This window comes from Hyla sarda, chromosome 4 (assembly GCF_029499605.1).
Source record: "Hyla sarda isolate aHylSar1 chromosome 4, aHylSar1.hap1, whole genome shotgun sequence".
In the NCBI taxonomy this organism is placed as follows: Eukaryota; Metazoa; Chordata; class Amphibia; order Anura; family Hylidae; genus Hyla; species Hyla sarda.
This window is the reverse complement of record NC_079192.1, coordinates 175,582,647-175,609,542: the sequence shown is the minus strand read 5'-3', so window position 1 is coordinate 175,609,542 and position 26,896 is coordinate 175,582,647. Positions and strand designations below refer to the sequence as shown.

Here is a 26,896-nt window from a genome sequence, read left to right as displayed (position 1 = left end):
TATTCCGCTACCCTTACAATGCCTAATTTCTCTCAACTTCGGTTTTTGAGACTCCTTTACAGGCCTTTCCTACCGTGGTATAAAACTTACTCCCTCTTTACTCTCCTTATATACCTGTAACTATCTCCCCCTTTACCGCTCTATACGGGTGGACCTAGAAAAATGGAATTATCCATACCTGTCTTGGATAGGGAGGGTCAGCGTAATTAAAATGGTAATATTGCCCCGCCTACTATACCTTTTCCGCTCACTCCCGGTTCCTGTCGTTAAAACTGACCTACTCTCCTTGCAGATGGATATTTTTGCTTATATCTGGGCTTACAAGAAACCACGCATTGCTAAATCAGTGATGTATTATCATAAGAGACTGGGAGGTCTGTCTGTTCCGAATTTTTTAAAATATTATTATGTGGCCCGTTTAGCTCAATTGGCTCTTATTAACATTCCATTGGGGTCCTCTAAATGGGGTTCTCTGGAAAACTCCCTGCTTGCACCCTACTCATATACAGCGTTTATGTGGTCCTCCTATCCTGTCCCCACCCTGTTACCTTTTTCGGCACTTGTGGCCCTTCACTCACTGTCTCTCTGGCGTCAGGTTCGCTTTAAGTTTCGCCTTCAATCTTTTGTTTCCCCACTGTTACCTATTCTCTCTAATCCTCTTTTTTTTCTCCAGGCATGACCCCATCGAGTCTTTCTTGGTTGAGCTTGGCTAAACTTAACGATTTCTTGACTAGACAAAGTCTTCCTTCATTTGAATCCTTTCGGCTGTCTCATTCTGTCCCCAGTGCTGAACTCTTCAGGGCCTGCCAGATATTTTCTTTTCTCTGCTTACAAGTGCCCCCCTCGCACATCTTTCACCCCACCTTTTTTGAAGCCCGCTCCCTGAACACGCCTCACCTCCCGGGTCTCCTGTCCTTACTATTCTCCCATCTTAATGCACAACCATCTGACACGAAACTGAAGTATATGCTTGCTTGGTAAACTGATCTGCGCACAATTATGTCGCCGTCTCAGTGGCGAGATGGCTGTACTGCATTGAGTCGCGGTAGTTGGCAGGTGTACTTGATGGAAACGGCTCTGAAGGTCCTTCTTAGAACTTACTTGGTCCCTGTTAGATTGAATTCCATATACCCCACTGTGTCACCGCACTGTTTCCGTTCCTGTGGTATTCTGGGTACTTTCTACCATATATGGTGGTCTTGTCCCGTGGTCTCAGCTTTCTGGACTCAGGTGCTTGACCTTCTAGACTCTATTTTACCTGGTCGAGTCCCAAGGACGCCTGCCTTTTGCCTCCTAGGCTGTCGACCCATTAGGATGCGATATAAAACATTTCGCCTTGCACAACATATCTGATGGCAGCTAGGATTCATATCGCTTCGCAGTTGAAACAATCAGGTCTCCATGTTGGGACCGTAGTCTCTAGAATAAACCTCATTATGCTTTGTGAAAAACTGTCTGCAGTCAGAGAAGATATGGTAGACAACTTTAACATTGTCTGGGAACCGTGTTTATCATCTACACACTGTCCCGAAATGACACATTGCTTGTCCCTTTATTGAATGGTACCACTTTGTTGCTCTGTGAGGAGGTCAGCCAGCAAATTAGGTCAGCTGCATTGTTTTTTCTCACTTCATTGAGAGCCATCCTTTTGTACTCATAATTGTAGATGTATCACTGTACTTTGTATTTTGTTATTTCGGTCTATGGACCGTTATTGTTCATTCATTGGAAGCAATGGTTTACATGTTCATCATGCATCAATAAAAGCTTCATGGTTTCACTGTTAAATTCTTTGAGGGGATTTTTCATCAGTCACCTATGTGTCCAAATTTTTGGAATAAAAAAAGGTTCTCTGTTGTAAGCATTGATACATTTCCCCCTTTTATTCTTTTCATTTTGAAATCCACACAATGACAAAACTAAAAATATGTGGAAAATACTGCTTATTGAAATAAAGGAAAAGTAAGGGCAAGCAAGCCAATCATGGAAAGTTCCAAGCAAAGCAGTTCATGTTAAAGGTTATCCTAGTATTTGTGTTCTGTGTCATATGAAAATGACTATATTGGAGAGTTAGCAGGAGTCTCCTGCCACGTTTACATTTTGTTTAATTCTCCTCTTTTACTAAGCAAGTGCTCACGTGTATCCGCATGTCCTCCACTCTCTGATGATGTAATATCAGGCCATTGCTATCAGTCCGTAATAAAACCAACAGATTTCATGGGTATCTTAGTAATACTTTTGAAGTGTTGGCTGTCTGGCAAGCTTATCAGTTCCTTCCATGTGTTTGTTTTAATGTAGCAGTGGGAGATGCTAAAGAACAGCAAACTTTACCTTTGATATGAAAACAGCTGCACACTTGATAATGTTACTTTTTGTTTTTCAGATTCTGAGGCTGTTTGAGGGCTATTTTTTCACTGTAATCTGTAGTTTTGATTGGTACCATTTTGGTTTTTATGGGACTTATTGATCTTGTTTTATTAACTTCTTTATATATGATGTGACCAAAAGTCAGCAATTCTGACAATTTACAGTACAGAATCAGTAATGTTATATTTTAATAAATCAGACGATTTCTCACATGACACATTTCTTTACGCTTTTAAGTCCCTTCAGGGCAGGGGTCTGAAACTGGTGGTCCTCCAGATGTTGCAAGACTTTAACTCCCAGCATTCCTGACAGCCATTAGCTGCAGCAAATGGCTGTCTGGGCATGTCCAGGCATGCTGGGAGTTGAAGTTTTTCAACATCAGAAGGGCCACCAGTTTGGGACTTTTATAAGCAATGCTTGGATTGCTTATATTGCTATGATTTTTCGCAGCAAATGGTTTTATTTTATTGCAAAAATTACAGTAAATCACAGTTAAATTCTATTAAAATGTGGTAAAAATGCAACATGTGATTATAACATGTGAAGTGACCCAACTCACGTATGACCCTCAGCAGTTTAGCCAGTTGATTAGATGACCAGGTGATTTAATATAGGAAACTGCAGTGATTAGATTCAACCCCCTTTCTCTGCAAAATCAGAGGTTTTATGGGAAATGTAGGTAGAATAAAAAATTCATGGGTGGGCGTGGCTAGCCCTGGGCATGAGCGGACGCATAGAGCTGTAGCTCCCGCTCCCAAGCCCGTGCACTGAGGAATCCTGATCTGATCCTGGCTTACCTTTCAGCCCGGACCCGCTCGCATACACAGGGGATGCCGGCCAAACAAGATCCTGCCTGAAATAAGAGCGGTGCGGCCACGGAAAAGCTTAAAGAATTCGTCCGTGATCAGTACTAAGACTGGACCTCTCACTCCTCTGCAAGGTACCAGTCTGGATCCTCCCTGCCCAGCCCCACTACTCGGGATGTAGGGGAGAAGGCTCCTGAACTGACTTTGAGGGATGTCTCAGCACAGCTGCTTGCTGCGATCACCTCCTGCCAGACCACCCATACAGGCAAGCTAGAGGAGGTTAAAACAGATGTTGGGCTGCTGAGACAGGATATGCAGGATCTGAGGGAGAGGCTCACCCACACTGAGGGCCCCATCTTTGCTGTTGAGGACACACTTGCCCCTGTACCTTCCTCCTTATCTGACCTCACTTCTCAGCTAGTGCGGCGAGCTCCTGACCTCATCTACAATGCCAAAGTTTAAATATTTCCCGACTTTTCTGCGGATTTACAACGACTGAGAGCTATGTTTGTGGAAGTTAAACGAAAGCTGCGAGACCTGGGAATTGCCTATTCAATGGCCTATCCGGCCAGACTCCGTGTGGTGGATGGTGACCGTACCCTCTTCTTCACTGATCCGGCTGACTGGGTGCGCCGCCAGTGAGGGTCCCCTCGCGGCTGAGTTCTCCTGCTGATGCTGCACCACGTTACGGCTCTGGACACTTGATCCCAAGATGCTGATGAGTACCCCAACCCCCTCCTCCCCTTCCTCCCTGTCCCCCTCTCTCCTTCCCTTCCCCTCCTTCTTTCTCTCCCTCCACCCCCCCCCCCCCAATGGTATCTGGCCTCCTGGGGTTGTGCATCCCTGGTTCCCGTTGCTCTGCCCAGTTTACCTTGGCGGATGGGCCAGCAGTGGGCTGAAGTTATGTGGACTATGCACAGGCTCCCCTTTATGGTGCTATGTTACCTCTCTGATTTTTTTATGTGGACGTTTGTTTGGTTTTCCGTTTTATTGTTCTGCACTCCCTCATGTCCCAGGACATGTTTCCTTAACCCCTTCAGGACCAAGCCCATTTTGGCCTTAAGGACCGGAGCGTTTTTTGCACATCTGACCACTGTCACTTTAAACATTAATAACTCTGGAATGCTTTTAGTTATCATTCTGATTCTGAGATTGTTTTTTCGTGACATATTCTACTTTAACATATTGGTAAAATTTTGTGGTAACTTGCATCCTTTCTTGGTGAAAAATCCCAAAATTTCATGAAAAAATTGAAAATTTTGCATTTTTCAAACTTTGAAGCTCTCTGCTTGTAAGGAAAATGGATATTCCATTTTTTTTTTTTTATTATTCACATATACAATATGTCTACTTTATGTCTGCATCATAAAATTTATGAGTTTTTACTTTTGGAAGACACCAGAGGGCTTCAAAGTTCAGCAGCAATTTTCCAATTTTTCACAAAATTTTCAAACTCGCTATTTTTCAGACACCAGTTCAGGTTTGAAGTGGATTTGAAGGGTCTTCATATTAGAAATACCCCATGAAAGACCCCATTATAAAAACTACACCCCCCAAAGTATTCAAAATGACATTCAGTCAGTGTTTTAACCCTTTAGGTGTTTCACAGGAATAGCAGCAATCTGAAGGAGAAAATTCAAAATCTTCATTTTTTACACTCGTATGTTCTTGTAGACCCAATTTTTGAATTTTTGCAAGAGGTAAAAGGAGAAAATTTTTACTTGTATTTGTAGCCCAATTTCTCTTGAGTAAGCACATACCTCATATGTCTATGTTAATTGTTCGGCGGGCGCAGTAGAGGGCTCAGAAGCGAAGGAGCGACAAGGGGATTTTGGAGAGAACATTTTTCTGAAATGGTTTTTGGGGGGCATGTCACCTTTAGGAAGCCCCTAGGGTGTCAAACCAGCAAAAAAATAACACATGGCATACCATTTTGGAAACTAGACCCCTTGGGGAACATAACAAGGGGTAAAGTGAACCTTAATACCCCACAGGGGTTTCATGACTTTTGCAAATGTAAAAAAAAAGTAAAATTTTTTACCTAAAATGCTTGTTTTCCCAAAAATTTTACATTTTTGAAAAGGGTAATAGCAGAAAATGCCCCCCAAAATTTGAAGCCCAATTTCTCCCGATTCAGAAAACACCCCATATGGGGGTAAAAAGTGCTCTGCTGGCGCACTACAGGTCTCAGAAGAGAAGGAGTCACATTTGGCTTTTTGGAAGCAAATTTTGCTTTGGGGGCATGCCGCATTTAGGAAGCCCCTATGGTGCCAGGACAGCAAAAAAAAACATATGGCATACCATTTTGGAAACTAGACCCCTTGGGGAACATAACAAGGGGTAAAGTGAACCTTAATACCCCACAGGGGTTTCATGACTTTTGCAAATGTAAAAAAAAAGTAAAATTTTTTACCTAAAATGCTTGTTTGCCCAAAAATTTTACATTTTTGAAAAGGGTAATAGCAGAAAATGCCCCCTAACATTTGAAGCCCAATTTCTCCCGATTCAGAAAACACCCCATATGGGGGTAAAAAGTGCTCTGCTGGCGCACTACAGGTCTCAGAAGAGAAGGAGTCACATTTGGCTTTTTGGAAGCAAATTTTGCTCTGGGGGCATGCCGCATTTAGGAAGCCCCTATGGTGCCAGGACAGCAAAAAAAAAACATATGGCATACCATTTTGGAAACTAGACCCCTTGGGGAACATAACAAGGGGTAAAGTGAACCTTAATACCCCACAGGGGTTTCATGACTTTTGCAAATGTAAAAAAAAAGTAAAATTTTTTACCTAAAATGCTTGTTTGCCCAAAAATTTTACATTTTTGAAAAGGGTAATAGCAGAAAATGCCCCCTAACATTTGAAGCCCAATTTCTCCCGATTCAGAAAACACCCCATATGGGGGTAAAAAGTGCTCTGCTGGCGCACTACAGGTCTCAGAAGAGAAGGAGTCACATTTGGCTTTTTGGAAGCAAATTTTGCTCTGGGGGCATGCCGCATTTAGGAAGCCCCTATGGTGCCAGGACAGCAAAAAAAAGCATATGGCATACCATTTTGGAAACTAGACCCCTTGGGGAACATAACAAGGGGTAAAGTGAACCTTAATACCCCACAGGGGTTTCATGACTTTTGCAAATGTAAAAAAAAAGTAAAATTTTTTACCTAAAATGCTTGTTTGCCCAAAAATTTTACATTTTTGAAAAGGGTAATAGCAGAAAATGCCCCCCAACATTTGAAGCCCAATTTCTCCCAATTCAGAAAACACCCCATATGGGGGTAAAAAGTGCTCTGCTGGCGCACTACAGGTCTCAGAAGAGAAGGAGTCACATTTGGCTTTTTGGAAGCAAATTTTGCTCTGGGGGCATGCCGCATTTAGGAAGCCCCTATGGTGCCAGGACAGCAAAAAAAAAACACATGGCATACCATTTTGGAAACTAGACCCCTTGGGGAACATAACAAGGGGTAAAGTGAACCTTAATACCCCACAGGGGTTTCATGACTTTTGCAAATGTAAAAAAAAAGTAAAATTTTTTACCTAAAATGCTTGTTTTCCCAAAAATTTTACATTTTTTAAAAGGGTAATATCAGAAAATACCCCCCAAAATTTGAAGCCCAATTTCTCCCGATTCAGAAAACACCCCATATGGGGGTAAAAACTGCTCTGTTGGCGCACTACATGTCTCAGAAGAGAAGGAGTCACATTTTGGCTTTTTGGAAGCAAATTTTGCTCTGTGGGCATGCCTCATTTAGGAAGCCCCTTTGGTGCCAGGACAGCAGAAAAAAAACCACATGGCATTACATTTTGGAAACTAGACCCCTCGGGGAACGTAACAGTGTTACAGTGAGTTCTTACACCTCACAGTTTTTTTGAAAAGTGGGCCTAAATTGAAAAATTTGATTTTTTTACACTAAAATGCTGGGGTTACCCAATTTTTAACATTTTCACAAGGGGTAATATGAGGAATTGGGTTACAAATTTTGGAGGGCTTTTTCCCCTGACTATAAAAATCCATCCACATATGGGGTAACGTGCTGGGCGGGCGCACAACAAGGCTCAGAAGTCATAGAGGTCACTTTGTATTTGTGGCCTATGGCATATCAGTAGCTGACGGTTACATACATTCCGAGGAAAATACAAAAATGAAACACCCACATGTGACACCATTACAGAAAGTACCCACCCTGAGGAATGGGTATAGGGGTAAAGAGGACATTTCTAACGCACAGGGGTTTCCTAAATTTATTTTCCAGGAATGGATGAAGGGTTGCTTTTGAAAATTGCAATTTTCAACCTATGCTCTGCTTCATCTTTTTGGGAACAACTAACATGTGACTCTGAATTGTCGCCTGGAAATACGACAGAGTTCAGCGAGAACTCTTCGCATTTGAGGCGAATGTTTGTTACGGACCTAACAGTTACATACATTCAGAGGAAAATACAAGAAAGGAACACCCATATGTGAGATTATTACAAACAGTACACCCCCTAGGGAAGGTGTATAGGGTGAAGTGGAGATTTGGAACAGATGGGTGTTCCCTTCATTTATTTTCCAGGAATGGATGAAGTGTACTATGGGGGGAAGAAAATTGCAATTTTAGAACTGATATGCCAATTATTTTCCCAGAATGATGACCCAGAGTACAGCCAAAAGTAAAAAGGATGCCCGCCCCAAACCCTATACTCTGAATCATCATTCTGGGAAGGGGATGTGTGGGGCCGTCCCTATTCTGTTACCTCAAATGCGCAACCCGCTCAGGTGGGGAGAGAGAGCGTTGCGCATTTGAGGCAACTGCAAACCTCCAATGCTGTTGACTCTGTGTCCCATGACCCATTTTTTAGGGGGAAGAAAAAAAAAAGATATTGGGGGTATTGAGAAAAAGGTTATTTTTTTTTTTGGGGGGGGGGGGGGGGGTTTGGTATAAAATTTGGAAGACAGTGTACCCTGGACTGGTACATTGGAGTCGAATTGTGGGTAATTAAAATTAGGGCAAATTACGGAAAATTTAGTACTCCATGGAAGTGTGATACTCCCTGAAGCAGCCTATGCAGAGGCCCGGATGATCGGGGCAAGTGTCGCATTGAGTGGTGGTGTCCTTCCGAATCCCCCTCTTGCGACACACTCTGCATTTCTTCTGAGATCGTCCCTTCTTTCCAGTGTGGGGGATCACACATGGAAAGTGTTGGCCGGGGACGATCCGGGGACCTGAAGTTACAGAGGTGCTCTGACCCGCTCTTTGGCTGTCACCATAGATGAGGGCCTTTAGAACTTCCTCTTGGAACTCCAGGTATGTCCCTGTGTTGCCAGCGTTCTTGTACAGTACAAAAGAGTTGTACATGGCAACCTGTACCATGTAGACCGCAACTTTTTTGTACCATATCTTTGTTTTCCGCATGGCATTATATGGCTTGAGGACTTGATCAGAAAGATCAACTCCCCCCATATACCGATTGTAGTCCAGAATACAATCGGGCTTGAGGACCGGTCCCACGGTACCTCGCACAGGGACAGGGGTGCTGCCATTCCCATGAATTGTGGTGAGCATAAGGACATCCCTCTTGTCCTTATACCGGACCAACAACAGGTTATCATGGGTGAGGGCACGGGACTCACCCCGGGGGATAGGAGTCTGCAGGGGATAGGAAGGAAGGCCTCTTTGATTCTTCCGGACTTTCCCACAAGCGAGCGTGGATCTGGCGGCGAGGGATGTGAAGAGAGGGATACTAGTATAAAAGTTATCCACGTAAAGGTGGTAACCTTTATCTAGCAATGGGTGCAAAAGGCCCCAAACGATTTTCCCGCTAACACCCAGAGTGGGGGAACAATCTGGGGGTTCAATGCAGGAATCTCGTCCCTCATACACCATAAACTTGCAAGTGTACCCGGAGGTACTCTCGCAAAGTTTATACATCTTCACGCCATACCGCGCTCGCTTGGTAGGGATGTATTGCCGGAAGCTGAGTCTCCCCTTAAAGCTGATGAGCGACTCATCAATAGCGACCTCCCTTCCAGGGACATAGGCCTCCCAAAATCTGGCCCCGAAGTGATTGATGACCGGCCTGATTTTATACAGGCGGTCATACGCGGGATCAGTTCGGGGGGGACATGCCGCATTATCAGCATAATGCAAACATCTCCGAATGGCCTCGAACCGGGAACGTGCCATGGCCATACTGTAGAGGGGTGTCTGGTAAAAGACGTCCCCACTCCAATATTGCCTGACACAGGGTTTTTTATCTAGACCCATATGCAGCGCAAGGCCCCAAAAGGTCCTCATTTCGGCTGCATCGACTGGAGTCCAGCCGCCGGGTCTAGCTAAAAGTGAGCCCGGGTTAGCGGCGACGAACTGTTGGGCATACAGATTCGTCTGTGTAACCATTAGATTAACAAAGTCGTCACTGAAAAAATGACCGAAAAAGTCCTTTTCAGTGAACCCGGCGATGTTAATCTTGATTCCTGAGTCGCCAACAAACTCAGGAATCACGGGCTCGTGGTCCGCTGGCTCAGCCCAGACAAGTTCTCCGGTACGAGGTACCAGTGACCTTGGCAGGGGGGCTTCACTAGTATGAGCGCCAGGGGGACTCATACTAGCATGGGGCACAGGGTCAAGGGCAGAGGAGGTTTGCGGCACCGCACGGCGGCGTCTCCGCCGCCTTGGTGGCTCATCATCTGAACTAGATGATGAGGAGGACGATGAAATAAGGAAGGTGGGGTCTTCATCGTCCTCTGAGCCGCTCTCGGTGTCGGAGGCAATTATGGCATATGCCTCCTCCGCCGAAAACGCTCTGCGGGCCATTTCCCTACTCTAATGGGGATACGGGTATGTGTGTGTGTGGGGGGGGGAAACTTTATTGGTGTGTGTGCTGCGTGTGGTGTGGTGCGATACTACCTCCCTAACCCGCCCTAACCTAACCTAACTAAACTAACCCGCCCTAACAGAAAAAAATATAAAATAAAAAGGGGACTTTTAAAAAAAAAAGGGGGGACTTCTAGCGCAAAAAAAACCCTGCGCCAAAAAAATAAGCGTTTATCTAATCAGTGGTGTGCGCACTGATTAGCGCTTGTGGCGGCAAGGGGCGCAGAAGTCAGAGGGGGGTCCGGCCACTCTGCCCAGAACAGTGGCTGGTGGCTTGTACTCAGACCCCCACACAAAAAACCCGAAAAATAAAATAAAAAAACGCTTAACCCCGGAAAAAATGCACCCGCCTGAACAAAAAAAAAAACGCTGATCAGTGATAAATCACTGACAGCGGTGGGACAGGCTGCACACACAGGTACGGTCCGTCCACACAGTACACGCCTGCTACTGGTGGCACGGACCGCCTATGGGTGCAAAAAAAATACGCGTTAACCGAAAAAAGTGCCTTTACCACAAAAAAAACGCTGATCAGTGATAAATCACTGACAGCGGTGAGGCACGCCACACACACAGGTAAGGTCCGGCCACACAGTACACGCCTGCTACTGGTGGCACGGACCGCCTATGGGTGCAAAAAAAGCGCTGGAAAACGCGTAAAAAAGCGCCGGCACCACAAAAAAAAAACGCTGATCAGTACTACGGGACTGATCAGCGGCGGGTGGGCTTTAACAAACGGTGGCGGACCGCTCTTTTATAACTAAGAGGGTCCGCACACACGCTTAGGGAAAAAAGAAAAAAAAAAAGATCTGCGCCAAAAAAAAAAGGCTGGCGGCAGACCGCAGCGACCCAGCAGGGCCGGGGTCACGCAGCTAAAGGTGCTACGGACCCACGGACACCCACTGAGGTACGCCGAAAAAAGAAAACTTTTTTTTTTTAACCCTAACCTGTCCCTACCTAAATCTAAAGCTATCCCTGGGGATTTCTGTGCCAAGGGGCCACAGAAAGGGGGCAAGGGGCACTTTTTTTGGACTCAGGGGATGGTGGGCAGCACGGGGCTCCGTCCTGCACACCAGATCTCTGTGGAATGGTGGGCAGAACGGAGCAACGTGCTCCTACCCCCCACCATCCCCTCCCATTACACTGTGATTGGTGTGGCCACTTTGGCCACCCAATCACAACTGTACTGAGGGGGGTGGCCACAATGCCAGCCCCCAGTACAGTACGGATGGTGATTGGTGGTGTATACTACACCACCAGTCACCATCTATATCCGCGTAACAGGGTCACACGTGACCCTGAGGACCCGGAACCGCTGCAGAATGCCGGTTAGTAGTTACCGGCGTCCTGCAGCGATGGCCGGTATAGGAGGTCCTCCGGACCTCCTCCGGCACACTGTCGGGATGTCTGCTGATAGAAATCAGCAGACATCCGGCTCCGATCCCCGCCCGGTGAGCGGCGGGGAACGGAATCGCAGCGCATCGCTCATCTGAATTGATGAGCGATGTGCTGCGATCGCCGACATGGGGGGACATAATGACCCCCCTGGGCGATATGCCGGGATGCCTGCTGAACGATTTCAGCAGGCATCCGGCTCCGGCGCCCCTCCGGCTAGCGGTGGGGGCCGGATTTCCCACGGGCGTATGGATACGCCCTCGGTCCTTAAGGACTCGGAATGCAGGGCGTATCCATACGCCCTATGTCCTGAAGAGGTTAACTTGCCGGGACACTTTGCTGACACATAGTCTAGACACTGCCGAACCCCAAGTATATGCTTTTGCTCCTGTGAATTATGTGCTTCATTTTTGTGATGGCTCATTTACGTTTTTTGTCCTGAATATTAGGGGAATGGGGTCCAGCAAAAAGAGTGCGCTGTTTTCTTTCTCATGTCTGCAGATACAATCCACATGTTATCTGTCTTCAAGAGACCCACATGACACTTGACAACTTGGGGGTGTTTAGGAAACCGTGGATCCAGTGGGCCAGCTACTCATGCCACTCCCCTTATTCGAGGGGAGTCTCCCTGCTTGTTCATAGTTCACTGAGGTGGGAGGTGGATCAATTGCATGTGGATTCTCTTGGTCGCTATTTGTTTGTACATGCTTTTATTAACACCACCCCTTTTGTACAGCTAGGTATTTACAACCCCCATCCAGCCACATTGGTGGTGCTACATATTGCGGTCACCTTTGCAGCAGTGTTTTCCCATGCAAGGGTGCTATGCTTGGGGGATTATAATCTTACCCCGGATTCCATGATGGATCGCTTTTATGTGACACCGCCATTGTCTCTGCCACCCACTCCTACCCCCCTGGCCTCCTTTTTGTCTGCGGTTACCTGGCTGGAAGTTTTTAAATGTAAATTCCCTTGTCTGTTGCAGTACTTTAGCTTTTCCATTGGGAGTAATGCCCTATCTCGTATTGACCTAGCATGCTGTAATCCCCTTTTTTATGCCCTGGTGATTCATGTGTCTTTTGGGACCCACGCTATCTCTAGTAACATAGTTCATAAGGTTGAAAAAAGACCAAAGTCCATCAAGTTCAAACTATTTCCCTAATGAGTCCCTACTGAGTTGATCCAGAGGAAGGCAAAAAACCATGATACTAGTGGTAAAAATTCCTTCCAGACTCCAATATGGCAGTCAGAATAAATCCCTGGATCAACGTTCTATCCCTATAAATCTAAAATCCATAACCTGTAATGTTATTACTCTACAAAAATGCATCCAGACCCCTTTTGAACTTTCACAGAGTTCCCCATGACCACCTCCTCAGGCAGAGAATTCCACAGTCTCACTGCTCTTACAGTAAAGAACCCCCGTCTGTGCTGGTGTAGAAACCTTCTTTCCTCTAAATGTAGAGGATGCCCCCTTGTTATAGATACAGTCCTGGGTATGAATAGATCATGGGAGATATCACTGTACGGTCCCCTGATATATTTATACTCTGACGAATCTCCTTTGCTAGTGTAGATATCGCTGTCTCAAGAGTCCTATGTTCGGAGGTGGAAGGTACATCCTTTCTGGCTGCAGTTGATCGGCCCACATGACAAGATCCCTGACCAACTTTCCTTCTGGTTAACCAACCTTCGGGTACTGCAGCCCTATTGTGGGAAACTCTCAAGGCGTATTTACGTGGTTGTTTGAGGTCTACCATCTCCTACATTAAAAGGGAGGCGGCGGTCTGGGAGACAGAGCTAGCTCGCAGGTGTGCTGACTTGGAGGCCGCTTATGTAACTGACCCAACAGAAGCTAATAAACACGCCTGGTTTACCACTGGTAGGCAGTATATGCTTCACCTTAATGAAAAAAATGAATGAGTGAGGACTGGGCCTTGGCCTCCTTAGAAGCGGCCAAGGCCTTCGACGCAGTAGAATTGTTGTACCTTCGGGAGGTTCTTGTTCATTTTGGTTTTGGCCCTCGATTTATTCACTGGGTATCGATTACCGTATTTTTCGCCGTATAAGACGCACTTTTTCTTCCCCAAAACTGGGGGCGAAAAGTCGGTGCGTCTTATATGGCGAATACACACCTATCGCGGCGGTCCCTGCAGCCATCAATGGCCGGGACCCGCGGCTAATACAGGACATCACCGATTGCGGTGATGCCCTGTATTAACCCTTCAGACACGGCGATCAAAGCTGACCACCGCGTCTGAAGGGAAAGTGACACTAACCCGGCCGTTCAGTCGGGCTGTTCGGGACCGCCGCTAATTTCACCGCGGCGGTCCCGAACAGCCCGACTGAATAGCCGGGTTAGTGCTTACAGGACACCGGGAGGGACCTTACCTGCCTCCTCGGTGTCTTCTCCGTTCAGGGATCCCCTGTATGGCCGGCGCTCTCCTTCCTCGTCATCACGTCGTCGCGTACGTGCGTCGGCGTGCGTAACGACGTGATGGCGGCGACGGAGAGCGAGGATACCCGGCCGGTAGCAGAGACGTTCCGGAGCGACGGGGACACGGCGACAGCGATGGAGCGACATCCAGGGCAACGGTGACGGGTCCGGAGCGGCGGGGACACGTGAGTATTACCTCCTATGCAGTGGTCTTCAATCTGCGGACCTCCAGATGTTGCAATACTACAACTCCCAGCATGCCCGGACAGCCAACGGCTGTCCGGGCATGCTGGGAGTTGTTGTTTTGCAACATCTGGAGGTCCGCAGGTTGAAGACCACTATTGGGTTCAAAATCTTTATTTTTTTAGATTTTGCCCCTAAAAATTGGGTGCGTCTTATACGCCGGTGCGTCCTATAGGACGAAAAATACGGTATATATTCCTCCCCCCAGGCCCGAGTTGTTGTAAATGGCCTTTCCTCTGAGTTATTTACCTTGGGCAGGGGAACGCGCCCCCTGTCACCGCTCCTTGTGGCGGTGGAGCCCCTGGCCCTTCTCATTCAACAAGACCCGCTGTTTTTTGGTATTACTATAGATGGGAGGGTGGACCCTCTCGGCCTCTATGCTGATGACCTGATTTTGTTTATGTCCCGACCCCTCAAGAGGCTCCCCCGTTCTATCTCTGTTATTGACCGATTTGGGGCCTTTTCCGGTCTATGAATATATTGGGTAGAATCTGCCTATCTGCCTCTCTAACTGCGACCTGGGCCCTCTGCAGTCTGGCTGTTGTTTCCCAATTTAAGTACTTGGGCATAGTTATACATAGAGATTCCTGCCTGGATCTCCAGGTTAACATTCTATCCCTTCAATCCTATGTCAAGAACACATTTTGAGTGTGTGTGTGTGTGGGGGGGGGGGGGGGGATTTGGGGGGGGGGGGGGTGTTTACCCTTAGCGATCCCTGGTTGAAATAATTTGTTTAAGATGATCATTTTGCCCAAACTGCTATATCTCCTTGTGCACTCCTCTAACCCAGTCCTGATGACCTTTTTTAAGACCTTGGATTCTCTTCTCCCGACCTTTCTTTGGGGGGCTGGTAGATCCAAACTAAAACTCTCCACCCTGCAGCGCCCTAAGGACCTTGGGGGACCGCACTACCCTATTTCAAAACCTATTATTTGGCGGGTAAGCTCGGTTATCTTCGACACGGGGTCTCTCCTGACCCCCTGCCAAATGCAGAGCTTCACTTGGCCTCCTTCTTAGGTCTTACTTCTCTGCGTGCCTTTTTGGAGGGTGCCCCCCCCTCGGGTCCGCAAGCTCCTTCCCCTGCACAAACTAGCTTTACAGGAGTGGTGCCAGACGCTGACGCTCACCTCTTTTATTAAGAGATGGAGAAAAAGAATTCACTGATAAAGTAGCACACCAAAATACATAAATATAATTTTTATTCAGAAAAAAATAACAAGAAAAGACCAATTTGCACACATAATGGCCAAACCGTAAATGACACTAACAAGTTAAAAACACTTAAAATACTGGCTGACACATGCCAGTGCACAACTTGGGGGAGGGGCAATGAACCCCCTCACCTAAACTGACAACCGTCCTCCTATACAGTGAATATAATCAGTAATCCTCAGCCCTAATCTTAAAAGTCTGGGTCAAACATGCAATATAATGTTGAGAGATACAACCCAAAAAATGCAAGATGGTAATGCAAAAGAATCATTTAAAGTGACCAGTGCCTGTGCTAAATGATGCAAATAATTATATAATGGAAGCACCAAAGTAGATGCAATAGGTATGTGAAAGACAAGTCACAATGACAGAGATTCTAGCTAATGGATGCACTCAAATAGTTAGCAAAAATTATCCATGACCAGAAGTGAGCGTCCCAGACTGAAATGGAGATGGTGTAATAGATCAAGAATGGAGGAGGACGGGGTCACCCAAAATCCCACGCGTTCCATTGCCTGGAGTGGCAAATTCCTCAGGGGTGTTGTCTTTTACTGACCTTAAAGATGATCTTCCCCTGTGGAATAACCCCCATCTTCCTCACTTGACGGACGCCTTAGACCCTCCCTTCTGGGTAGCTCATGGGGTTGCACAATTGGGGGACATGTTTCAGGATGACGTATTGAAATCTTTTACGCAGGTCCAACTGACTACGGAGTCCCCCGGGAGGCATTTTACAGATATCACCAGCTCCGCCATGCTCTGACCGCCCAGTTCCCCTCCCCGAGACCTCCCATTTCTGCTTACCCACTTATTGGGATCCTCCGATCCCAAGAACCGAGAGGCTTAATTTCAATCCTATACACGCACCTTACTATGGCAAAAATTGCTAACGCTGATGATTCGGCGGAGGCTTATTGGAAGGCATGCATCCCATCGCTCACACCAGAAGATTGGTCGTAGATATTGTCCTCCCATTTAACTGTCTCTCCGGCGGCTAACAACAAATGAATTCAGCTCTATATTATTCACCATTGCTACCTTACTCCGTTGAGACTTTTTAGAATGGGGCGGATGCCTTCCGATGCCTGTCACAGATGTCATTCCCCTAGGGCTGATTTTTGGCATGTGATATCGCAGTGTCCCTTCCTCCAGATGTACTGGCAGGGTATCGCAGATTTTCTGTCCTCTCTCATCTCCATTCCAGTCTTGTTAGACCCCCTGATATGTCTTTTTGGAATGCTTCCCAAGGAGTCTTGGCAACGTCACATGCGAATTTTCCTACGTGAGGTGTTGTTCATAGCTAGAAAAGAAATAGCCCTATAATGGATGGATCCCCGTCCGCCCTCTCTCCCGCAATGGAAGAAGCTGGTTATGCTATACTTCCTTATGAGCAACTAGTTTTTAAACACAGAAAATGCCCTGACAAATTCCTCACGGTGTGGGGAACTTGGTGTGGGTCACCTCTTACTCGATACTCACGCTCCACATTTACCTTAATGTCCTCTGGTGCTCTAGGCTCTCCCTTTTAATCCCTCTTCTCACACCTTTGGTTTCCCTCTCCCTTTTCTTATTCTGTTTCTTCATTCTGTGTGTCTGTAGTTTTTCATTAAGGGGCGGCAGCTCTAAATGTACTTTCTCTTTCTTTGTATCTCCTTTGTCTGGTCTCTGATGCGGTGTCTCGGCTATGCCACACTACACCATGATGGAGTGTATTAAGTTATGTTAGCCCTTATATGCAAGCCTTCTGTAGGTGCAAAATTGGAAGTTCTATGGTTTTAAAAAGTGGAGGAGGAAAAAACTAAAGTGCAAAAAAGGAAAATTGGCCTGGTCCTTAACCTGTTGGGGATGGAGGGTGTACCTGTACTTTTCTATAACGTGGGGCCTCATAGCGGGTTGGGCCCAGCCTCTAATGACGGCCGGGACCCGTGGCTAATAGTGCGTGGCACTGATCACGGTGCTGCACGCTATTTACCCTTTAGACGCGGCATTCAAAGTTCAAAGGGCTAGCTCAGTGGGCTGTCTGGGATTGCCGCAGCAAAATCACAGCATCCCAAACAGCTGTAGGACAGAAGGAGGGTCCCCTACCTTCCTCCTCGCTGTCCGATTGCTGAATGACTGCTCAGTGCCTATGGGAGCTATAACACTGCAAAAAAAAAAAAAAAATGAAAAAAATAAGTTAATAATGATCATTTAACCCCTTCCCTAATAAAACTTTGAATCACCCCCTTTTCCCATTTAAAAAAAACAAACCTGTGTAAATAAAAATAAGCATGTGGTATCGCCGCGTGCGAAAATGTCCGAATTAAATATCGATAATAAAGTCTAAAATTGCGTATTTTTGGTCACTTTTTTTATATCATGAAAAAATGGGGAAAAAAACAATCAAAAAGTCCGATCAATACAAAAATGGTACTGCTAAAAACTTCCGATCACGGACCCTCATACCGCCCCGTACGCGGAAAAATTTAATTTTTTTAGGGGGTCAGAAGATGACAATTTTAAACGTATACATTTTCCTGCACGTAGTTTAGGATTTTTTCCAGAAGTACGAAAAAATCAAACCTACATAAGTAGGGTATCATTTTAATCATATGGAGCTACAGAATAAAGAGAAGGTGGCATTTTTACTGAAAAATATAATGCATAGAAACGGAAGCCCCCAAAATTTACAAAATGGCGTTTTTTCTTCAATGATTTTTCTTTCCCATTTCGCCATAGATTTTTGGGTAAAACAACTGATGTCATTACAAAGTAGAATTAGTGGCGCAAAAAATAAGCCATCATATGGATTTTTAGGTGCAAAATTTAAAGGGTTATGATTTTTTAAAAGGTAAGGAGGAAAAAATGAAAGTGCAAAAACGGAAAAACCCTCCATCCCCAAGGGGTTAACCTCTTAACGACCACGGGCGTAAATGTATGTCCTGGTTTGGTGGTACTTTGCGCACCAAGACGTACATTTTTACCGTAAAGTGTACAGTGTGAAAACGAAAGCCTCAAAAATGTGCATAATTATGGTTTTCATTTAAATTTCCTCTCTAAAAAAATATTTTTTGGGGTTTGCCGTACATTTTATGGTAAAATAAGAGGTTTCATTACAAAGTACAATTGGTCACGCAAAAAAACAAGCCCTTATGTGGGTCTGTAGATGGAAATATAAGAGTTATGGATTTTAGAAGGAGGAAAAAAACAGGAAAAAAGAAAATGCTAAAATAAAATTGGCCTGGTCCTTAGGGTCAAAATGGGCTTGGTCCTTAAGGGGTGGAAAAAAAAAAAAAAAAAAAAAAATATATATATATATATATATATATATATATATATATATATATATATAATATATATATATATATATATAATATATATATATATATATTTTTTTTTTCAGATAAACTGGTGCCACAAAGTTAAACAGATTTGTAAATTGGAAAAGAAAAAAGAGGGATATGTGCATCTCACAATTAAATATTCCCCGAGGTCAGATGGACAAGCAGCTATACCCAAGCTGCAATATACAAAAAAATTGAAAAAAGTTTTTTTTTTTTTTGTCCAGACCTCCAGGAGAATAAATACTATATTCCAATGCAATAATAAAAGATTGTGCTTCAATTATGATTAACTATAATATGTTTTATTATAAAATTCTGATATATATGATTGTAGTTTCCCCCACAGAGGGCCTTTGTGGAGGGGATAAACAATATATATCTCACAATAAAATATTTAAGAAAATTAATAGAATTGATAGAATTCATCACTGATGCATAAACTGTATTGAATGGGTTAAGTCCTTTTGTGCAAACCTGCTTAAAACAAAAGTCTTTGGCAGTTCATAGTAGTAGATAACATTAAATACAGTTGCAATTGGCTTCCTTTGAAAATGAAAGTATATAGACACAAAGTATCAGCAATTGACAGTCTTAGTAATATACAATGTTACCCGTCCTTAGCAGAGATCAAAGCTCAAGTTTTTTTTTGCTGGTTTGTGAGAGAGCGCTTTCAGGCGCTGACCGCTCTGATTGATGTGGCTGCAGAGAGGTAAGTGCTGCAGAAAGCAGGTCACGATTGTGCTGGTGACCAGGAGGGAGCCTTTGGCCTGGGGAAGCTGTTTACTGTAGCTGATAGCCTCGTGGTACTGGCGTGTGACATCAGGATTTCCCGGGCTCTCCTCCAAATCTCTCTGGCTTAATGGACCGGGCTGTATTAGGCTGCAATGCTGGATCAAATCAAGGAAGCTTTCAATCATTAAGGTACAGGATATGCAAATACCGCTAGGTTAATTGTGCAGTTCAGATACAGCGATTTTTCAGTGATGAAATCACAGACTAGACGCGTTTCAGGGTTCTATAATCTGATCCTTTCTTCAGTAGTCATGAAGAAGGGTCAGAGTATAGAACCCTGAAACAGTGAACAGCTTCCCCCGGCCAAAGGCTCCCTCCTGGTCACCAGCACAATCGTGACCTGCTTTCTTCAGCACTTACCTCTCTGCAGCCACATCAATCAGAGCTGTCAGCGCCTGAAAGCGCTCTCTCACAAACCAGCGAAACTTGAGCTTTGATCTCTGCTAAGGACGGGTAACATTTTATATTACTAAGACAGTCAATTGCTGATACTTTGTGTCTATATACTTTCATTTTCAAAGGAAGCCCGCTGCAACTGTATTTAATATTATCTACTACTGTGAACTGCCAAGGACTTTTGTTTTAAGCAGGTTTGCACAAAAGGACTTAACCCATTCAATACAGTTTATGCATCAGTGATGAATTCTATCAATTCTATTAATTCTTAATATTTTTTATTTTGTTAAATATTTTATTGTGAGATATATATTGTTTATTCCCTCCACAAGGGCCCTTTGTGGGGGATACTACAATCATTTTTATATAGATATATATATATCTATATCAGAATTTTATAATAAAACATATTATAGTTAATCATAATTGATGCACAATCTTTTATTATTGTATTGGAATATAGTATTTATTCTCCTGGAGGTCTGGACAAAAAAACCCTTTTTTCACAGATTTGTAAATTGCTTCTATATAAAATTGCTAATCCTTCCAGTACTTCTCAGCTGCTTTATACTACAGAGGACGTTGTATAGTTCTTTTCTGTCTGACCGCAGTGCTCTCTGCTGACACCTCTGTCCGTGTCAGGAACTGTCCAGAGTAGGAGAAAATCCCCATATCAAATCTCTCCTACTCCGGACAGTTCCTGACATGGACAGAGGTGTCAAGCAGAGAGCACTGTGGTTAGAAAAGAATTATACAACTTCCTCTGTAGCATACAGCAACTGATAAGTAGTGGAAGGATTAAGATTTTTACATAGAAGTAATTTACAAATCTGTTTAACTTTCTGGCACCAATTGATTAGAAAAATTTTATTTTCCACTAGAGTACCCCTTTAAGGCCTAAATGGTCTTTGTCCTTAAGGGCTTAAGACATGATGGAGGCTTTTGAGTTTGATTCAGGAATCATACTGTAGTAATCCATTGTCAGAATATTTATTTGTTTATATTAATTACTGTATCTTGTTTTTAAGAGGAAACAAATTAAAATCACTGTAGAGCTTTACTCAAACCTTATTAGAACTCTTATCTCCATGTTACATGTGGAGATTCAGTATTGATGCTTGTGTTTACAGGGCTTTGTTCATACCACTGTTTTTGTTATCGTGATATTCTAAGAAGTCAGTAACTGGAATTACTTCCTTATTGTGCCACCTGTATTTGTAGTCTAAATAAATGGCAATATGTGCCTCCTTCCTTGTGTTCCAGAGAAATATCCTCTCCATTCTGTTGGTGGCATTATTTACTCTGCTGGAGCTTACGTCAAATGGGTGAAAACTTGTTTATCGAGTTTGAAGCTTTAATCTCTTATTGGCACATATGCAGTAAAAAGAAGTGCTGAATTTTAATTAAAATGAAATTATGACTCACTTGTCACATTACTAACAGACATACTTTTTTGCTGCATGCAAATCAGCCTACAGATAAGCCTTTTTTCTGTTGGCTATAATCAGCCACATTCTGTATTTGTTTTAGTAGGGTATTTGTCTGTCACATATACAGAATGTTTGATTTAAGTTTACATACCCTATTATGAAAACTTTTTGTCATTCATATGTAAATATTATTATCCTTTAAAATGTAAAAGGGAAAGTTTTACCACCAAATGTACAATGATGTCTGTTGTGATATTCAGTTGTCTTTGCTGAGAGAGAAAATTTCTCAACTGTTTTGCTCCAGGTTTTTGTCTGATACATTATTGTAGTTAGTGTCATTGTGATAGTAGTATTTATAATTTGCCTTTTTGACAATCCAACCAGATATACTCTAGGCTTTTTACACATGCTCTTTCTTAAAGGGGTTCTCCGGTGCATACACATCTTTTCCCCTATCCAAAGGATAGGGGGATAAGATGCCTGATCGCGGGAGTCCCGCCGCTGGGGACCCCCGTGATCTTGCACGTGTCACACTCCGCCCCTCAATGCAAACCTACGGGAGGGGGCGTGATAGCTGTCACGCCTCCTCCCGTAGGCTAGCATTGAGGGGCGGAGCGTGACGTCACACGGGGGCGGAGGCGTGACGTCACACGCCGCCGGCCCGGTGGTCGCCTGTAATCAGTCCCGGAGCGAACACGCTCCTGGGACTGATTACAAACAGGGTGCCGCGTGCATGATCCTGGGGGTCCCCATTGGCGGGACTCCCTCGATCAGGCATCTTATCCCCTATCCTTTGGATAGGGGAAAAGATGTGTAAGCACTGGAGAACCCCTTTAATGTTTATTAAAAAAAAATATATACATACTTAAAAAAGATAAAGAAATGGTATAATAAACTGTCATAATCTTTAAAAAGCTGGCTTGAGGTCATACATGCAGACTCTTGCATAGTGGCATGCATTGCATAAATTAGTCAGCAACTCAAATGGTTATCTTTATACAGAGACAAATCATTAGAACCATTGCAAAACATACCATTCCACATAACCGAAAAAAAGATACTCCAAAGAAGAAAGGGAGTCTCTTAAATGAATAAATCTATTGGAAGTAACATGAGTCAGGGGCAAATTACACCACAACGTCATACTTTACTGATCTTCTCTTCACAACCCCAGCTCAGATAAGGTATTTAGAAGCTGTTTTAACAAAACAAAACAAAAAAAAAAAACTCCAGGAATAGTGTCAGTGAGAGTCAGGGACAGATGGGGGGGGGGGGATGATTAGGGACAGTTTAGTTGATAGGTTACTTTAACTGTGGCCAGTTCAACACCACCAATTGTACTACTTGAATTTTAGTCTGAGTTAAAAAGGAATAAGGGCCAACATTAAGCCTCGAGGTCCATGAGACCTATATACTCCTATTAGAAGAAATTGGGAAAGTTGTTAATCATTGGCTGTGAATCACCTGATAAAGGCATGACTGAGTTGTAAATACTTAAAAAAATGTAAGTAAAATATTAACTCCACAGGAAGTCTTTTTATAAGCAGAAAAATCAATGATCTCATATACACATCCTTCATCTTATCATCTCCATTTGGATCCAACATTGTGGATCTAAAGACTGAGACAAAACTGGACAGTAAAGGATGGTACTAGATGGGCATTTCAAGTATAGTATTAGCGGAATTTAGAAGCTTTTTAAACTGTATGCAGTGGTAGTAATCTCATAGAAATAGAAAGCCTCCAAAACTGGCCATTAAATGATGGACCAAATGGTGTTACCTGTTGGGAAGAAAAGAGCCTCTGCACATTCATCCAGATATCGTATTTGGCTAGCAAGATAATACAAATATAAATCAGGTAGAACCATCTATCCAAGTGAATTTATTTTTATTTTTTATTATGAATTGCTAATTGTGTGTTTCTTTGCAGGAAAATCTGAAATCTGGGGTTATGTCAAATGGTAGAAAGCCCTTAGATTACGAGTATAGTAAGTGCCATTTTCTTAATATTTTTTTTTTCAAATGATTTCTGTTTACTCCTTCAAAGGATTCTGTCAGAGCAGCTCACTTCATTAAATTACCTTCTCAGCTGGTTGGGGGTTTAAACAACATTAATATCCATCTCTTATTGATATAAAATGCTGGGTGTGTAAGAAAACAATCAATGTTTTTTAATATGCTTATAAGCTAACAAGCTTGGGCTGACATGATTGCCATCTGTACCTACAAACTCCTTACCCTATTCCAGTCCAACACTGTCCCTTTGACTTAAAAAGAAACTGTCATCAGATGTTACCATATGTAACGTTTTGCAACACGTAATGTATGGTAAAATATTATTCTCATCATGCCCGGAAGATGTTCCTGCCAGCAGCAATGGTAAGGATATTCAGTTTGAAAGGTGTTTAGGGAGCAATTGCCAATGGTTGGCCAGTCCTGTTCGACCAATGGCAGGGGATAGGAGGAGGTGGCACCCCTGCCACCTCACTCCTATCCTTCAGTATAATCGGGGCTGTCTCTGACAGCTACGATCATCCCTATATTCCAGCGATCAGGTCACCACAGAGCCGATCAACCCGGAATCGCTGAATTGATCGGCTTTTTGCAGTAATCGTTGAAATTTGTGGGGGGGGGGGGGGGGGGGGGGCGACATCTGCTGAATTATTTCAGCAGCATCCCGGTCCGGTCCACGCGAGCGGCTGTGACCGGAATTCCCATGGGCCCTGTATCCTTAAGTACAAAGACGTGTCCTTAAGGGGTTAATCAGCTAATGTGCTGGGTGTGAATTTTTTCTTCACTGGACATCTTTAAATGTAGGTATATGAAAAAGATGCTTCATTTTAGCTTTGTCACTTACAGTGATTGTTAGCCAAAGGGTTATTCTTGCCTCACATCTTATTAATGCCATTAGCCAGAAGAATGACACCATGTAAATCCTTCTGGATCTGGCAGACTGAACATGACCATATATTTCTTGGTCCCCAAATATTTGAATTAGTTACCCTGTTATTCTGCTTTTTGCTGCAGTAGTTATGTGCAGAAGATTTTCCCAGTGATTCTGCCAATGTCTAGCCGTGCTCCCAGGTTAAAGCTTAGGCCTCGCTTTACTCTTCTACTTGGACTAGTTGTTAGTACCCCATTTGCTTGAAGGAAACTGTGTTTCCCGTCCTTGCCCAGTGGGTTAACTGGAGCACTGCTGGGCAGACTGAAATCTAAAGAAGCTTTGGCCCCTTGTTCTTCTCACAGTTGGACTCCCGTGATAAGCAGTTTATTAAATTCTAATGTGTTAACTAAACAGACATATCACATTACCTGCTCAAAGTTGGCAACCTAGAATTCTCTGATTTCTACAGTCATCGCCATCTACTTTTTCACTCTATAGGAAAACGTACTGCTGCTACTTCACTTTTCTATGTAGAATGGCACAGTATAAATCATATAGTATCAGTAGCCGATTTATGCCAATAAAATGGTAGCATGGTATTCTTTGGAAATGTTTGACATACACCATTTACAAATACTAAAGGTGAACGATTGGAAACAGCTGATATGTGGTCAGTAGAGCAATATATTCCCTTTCTGCTCCTTAGTATGTTATGTTTTTTTTCACAAAATTAACAGGGAAATAGTAATATACAGTATGAAATTATTTCCTTCATAAATATTTCTGTAAAAAATTAGTATGGTTTGTAAGCAACCAATTGCTAAGAATGATAAAAGAAAATCTAATAATGTTTCATTGAAAACTGTGATTGTGCTAGTTGTGCTTGATTGCTACCTATAAAACATCCCTTGTTTCCTTAAGCTTTTAATGACTTACCGGTGAATTTCTGCAATTTACTACTTCTCCAGAAGGAATAAAATTACTTCCCTAATACCCAGTGTAGGTAGTTTTCTTGAAAGACAGTGTTTGATCTAGTAAAGAGCCTTTAATCATGACCAGAGATACCAGCTAAACCAGAGACATGGCTCTAAAAGCAGCACTGTTTTGGAAGGATAGCCTCTATTGGGTTGCACCCATTGACTTACAGTAGTTACATATAGGTGGCACTAGGGATTTGTTACCAGGGACCATTGCATGCAAGGCTGTATTCACACTGTGAGGGGTTTCACATTTTTATAGCATTTTTTTCTCCATGATTTTGATTACATTGTGCCAAAATTGTTCTGTTACTGCTATTGTACACATTTTGCCATAATCACTTCAAAATAGCAGAAAAAAATTCATTAAAACTGTTGAAAAACCGCAGTGAGTGAACACAGCTCTAGACTGTCTACACCAGCTGGATCTTTTTAAGAACTACTAGTCCCTTCTAGGCATTAATCTTTGAAATCTGATTTTTCTAATTGTACACAAAAATGACATATGACCGTTTTTTCCCATGTATGTCAATGTCTAATATCTGTTTTTAATATTATGATATCAATTCCCTTTTCTTTTTAAGTCTTTAAGCCAGTATCTGCTTCAGCAAAACTTTACATCAACCCAAATGCAGAACTAGAACTGCGAACACCAAAGTTAGATTGGAATATGGAGGTTCAAGATATTGCAATAGAACTAACCAAGCCACAGGTAAGTAAAATTCACTTCATGTTTTGTGTTACTTACACAGAGGATTTAGAAAAAACAAAATAATATTCTATTTTCTGTCGTCACTATGAGGGAGATTTATCATTGTTGTCTTTGGAAAGTGCGTTTGAAGTAATATTTTGTTTTTTTTTGTTTTGGGTTTTGCTTATGTGCAACGTATTTATCATACCATCAAGGGAGGTTGATAAATTTGGTGCGCATAAGCAAAAAACTATAACTCGCTTCTTTCTCTACTCTTCGACTTTTCCGCACAGGAAGTCTCTGCAGCTTTTTGTGAGACTTTTTAAAAGTGTTCTCCCAAGGCAGTTTTGAAAGCCAGGCCTGACCTGGCTTTGACTTGTGACTTTTTGAAAATGTTATCGACTGTTTTTTATGCCTACAGTCATGGCCTTAAATGTTGGCACCTCTGAAATTTTTCAAGAAAGTTAAGAATTTCTCACAGAAAAAGATTGCAGTAACACATGTTTTGCTATACACATTTTTATTCCCTTTGTGTGTATTGGAACTAAACCAAAAAGGGAGGCAAAAAAGCAAATTGGACATAATGTCACACCAAACTCCAAAAATGGGCTGGACAAAATTATTGGCACCCTATAGAAATTGTAGAAAAGTACTATTGTTTCAAGCATGTGATGATCCTTTAAACTCACCTGGGGCAAGTGACAGGTGTGGGCAATATAAAAATCACACCTGAAAGCAGATCAAAAGGAGAGAAGTTCACTTAGTCTTTGCATTGTGTGTCTGTGTGTGCCACACTAAGCATGGACAACCTTCACCTGCAACATGTGTTTGTAGCCCAACAAAAATATCTTCCTATAGTAGCAACTGGGGACCTAGTTTTGGATTTAATAATAAAATCTGAAAAACAGAGGGGGTTTATTTCTAGAATATATCAATTATTAGATGGAAAGAGTTCTACAAGTATGAATAAATGGCAACTGGAAGCGAATGTCAGCGGGGACGAATGGAGGTCTAGTCTTGAAAATATTCCAACCCAGGCTCTTGCAGAAGGGGCTAGATTAACTCAATTATATATTTTGTATAGGTCGTA

General features: G+C 43.3%; 1 protein-coding gene across 6 annotated transcripts in view; it reads left to right on the top strand.

The window, feature by feature from the left end:
• Positions 1-26,896, top strand: part of VPS13C (vacuolar protein sorting 13 homolog C) — a 773,393-nt gene that overhangs the window by 125,255 nt on the left and 621,242 nt on the right. For all 6 annotated transcript variants that reach the window (XM_056572804.1, XM_056572802.1, XM_056572807.1 and 3 more), the window contains 2 exons: positions 23,185-23,242; positions 25,700-25,827. In XM_056572804.1, the coding sequence (XP_056428779.1) occupies positions 23,185-23,242; positions 25,700-25,827 (186 nt within the window). The remainder of the gene's footprint in view (positions 1-23,184; positions 23,243-25,699; positions 25,828-26,896) is intronic.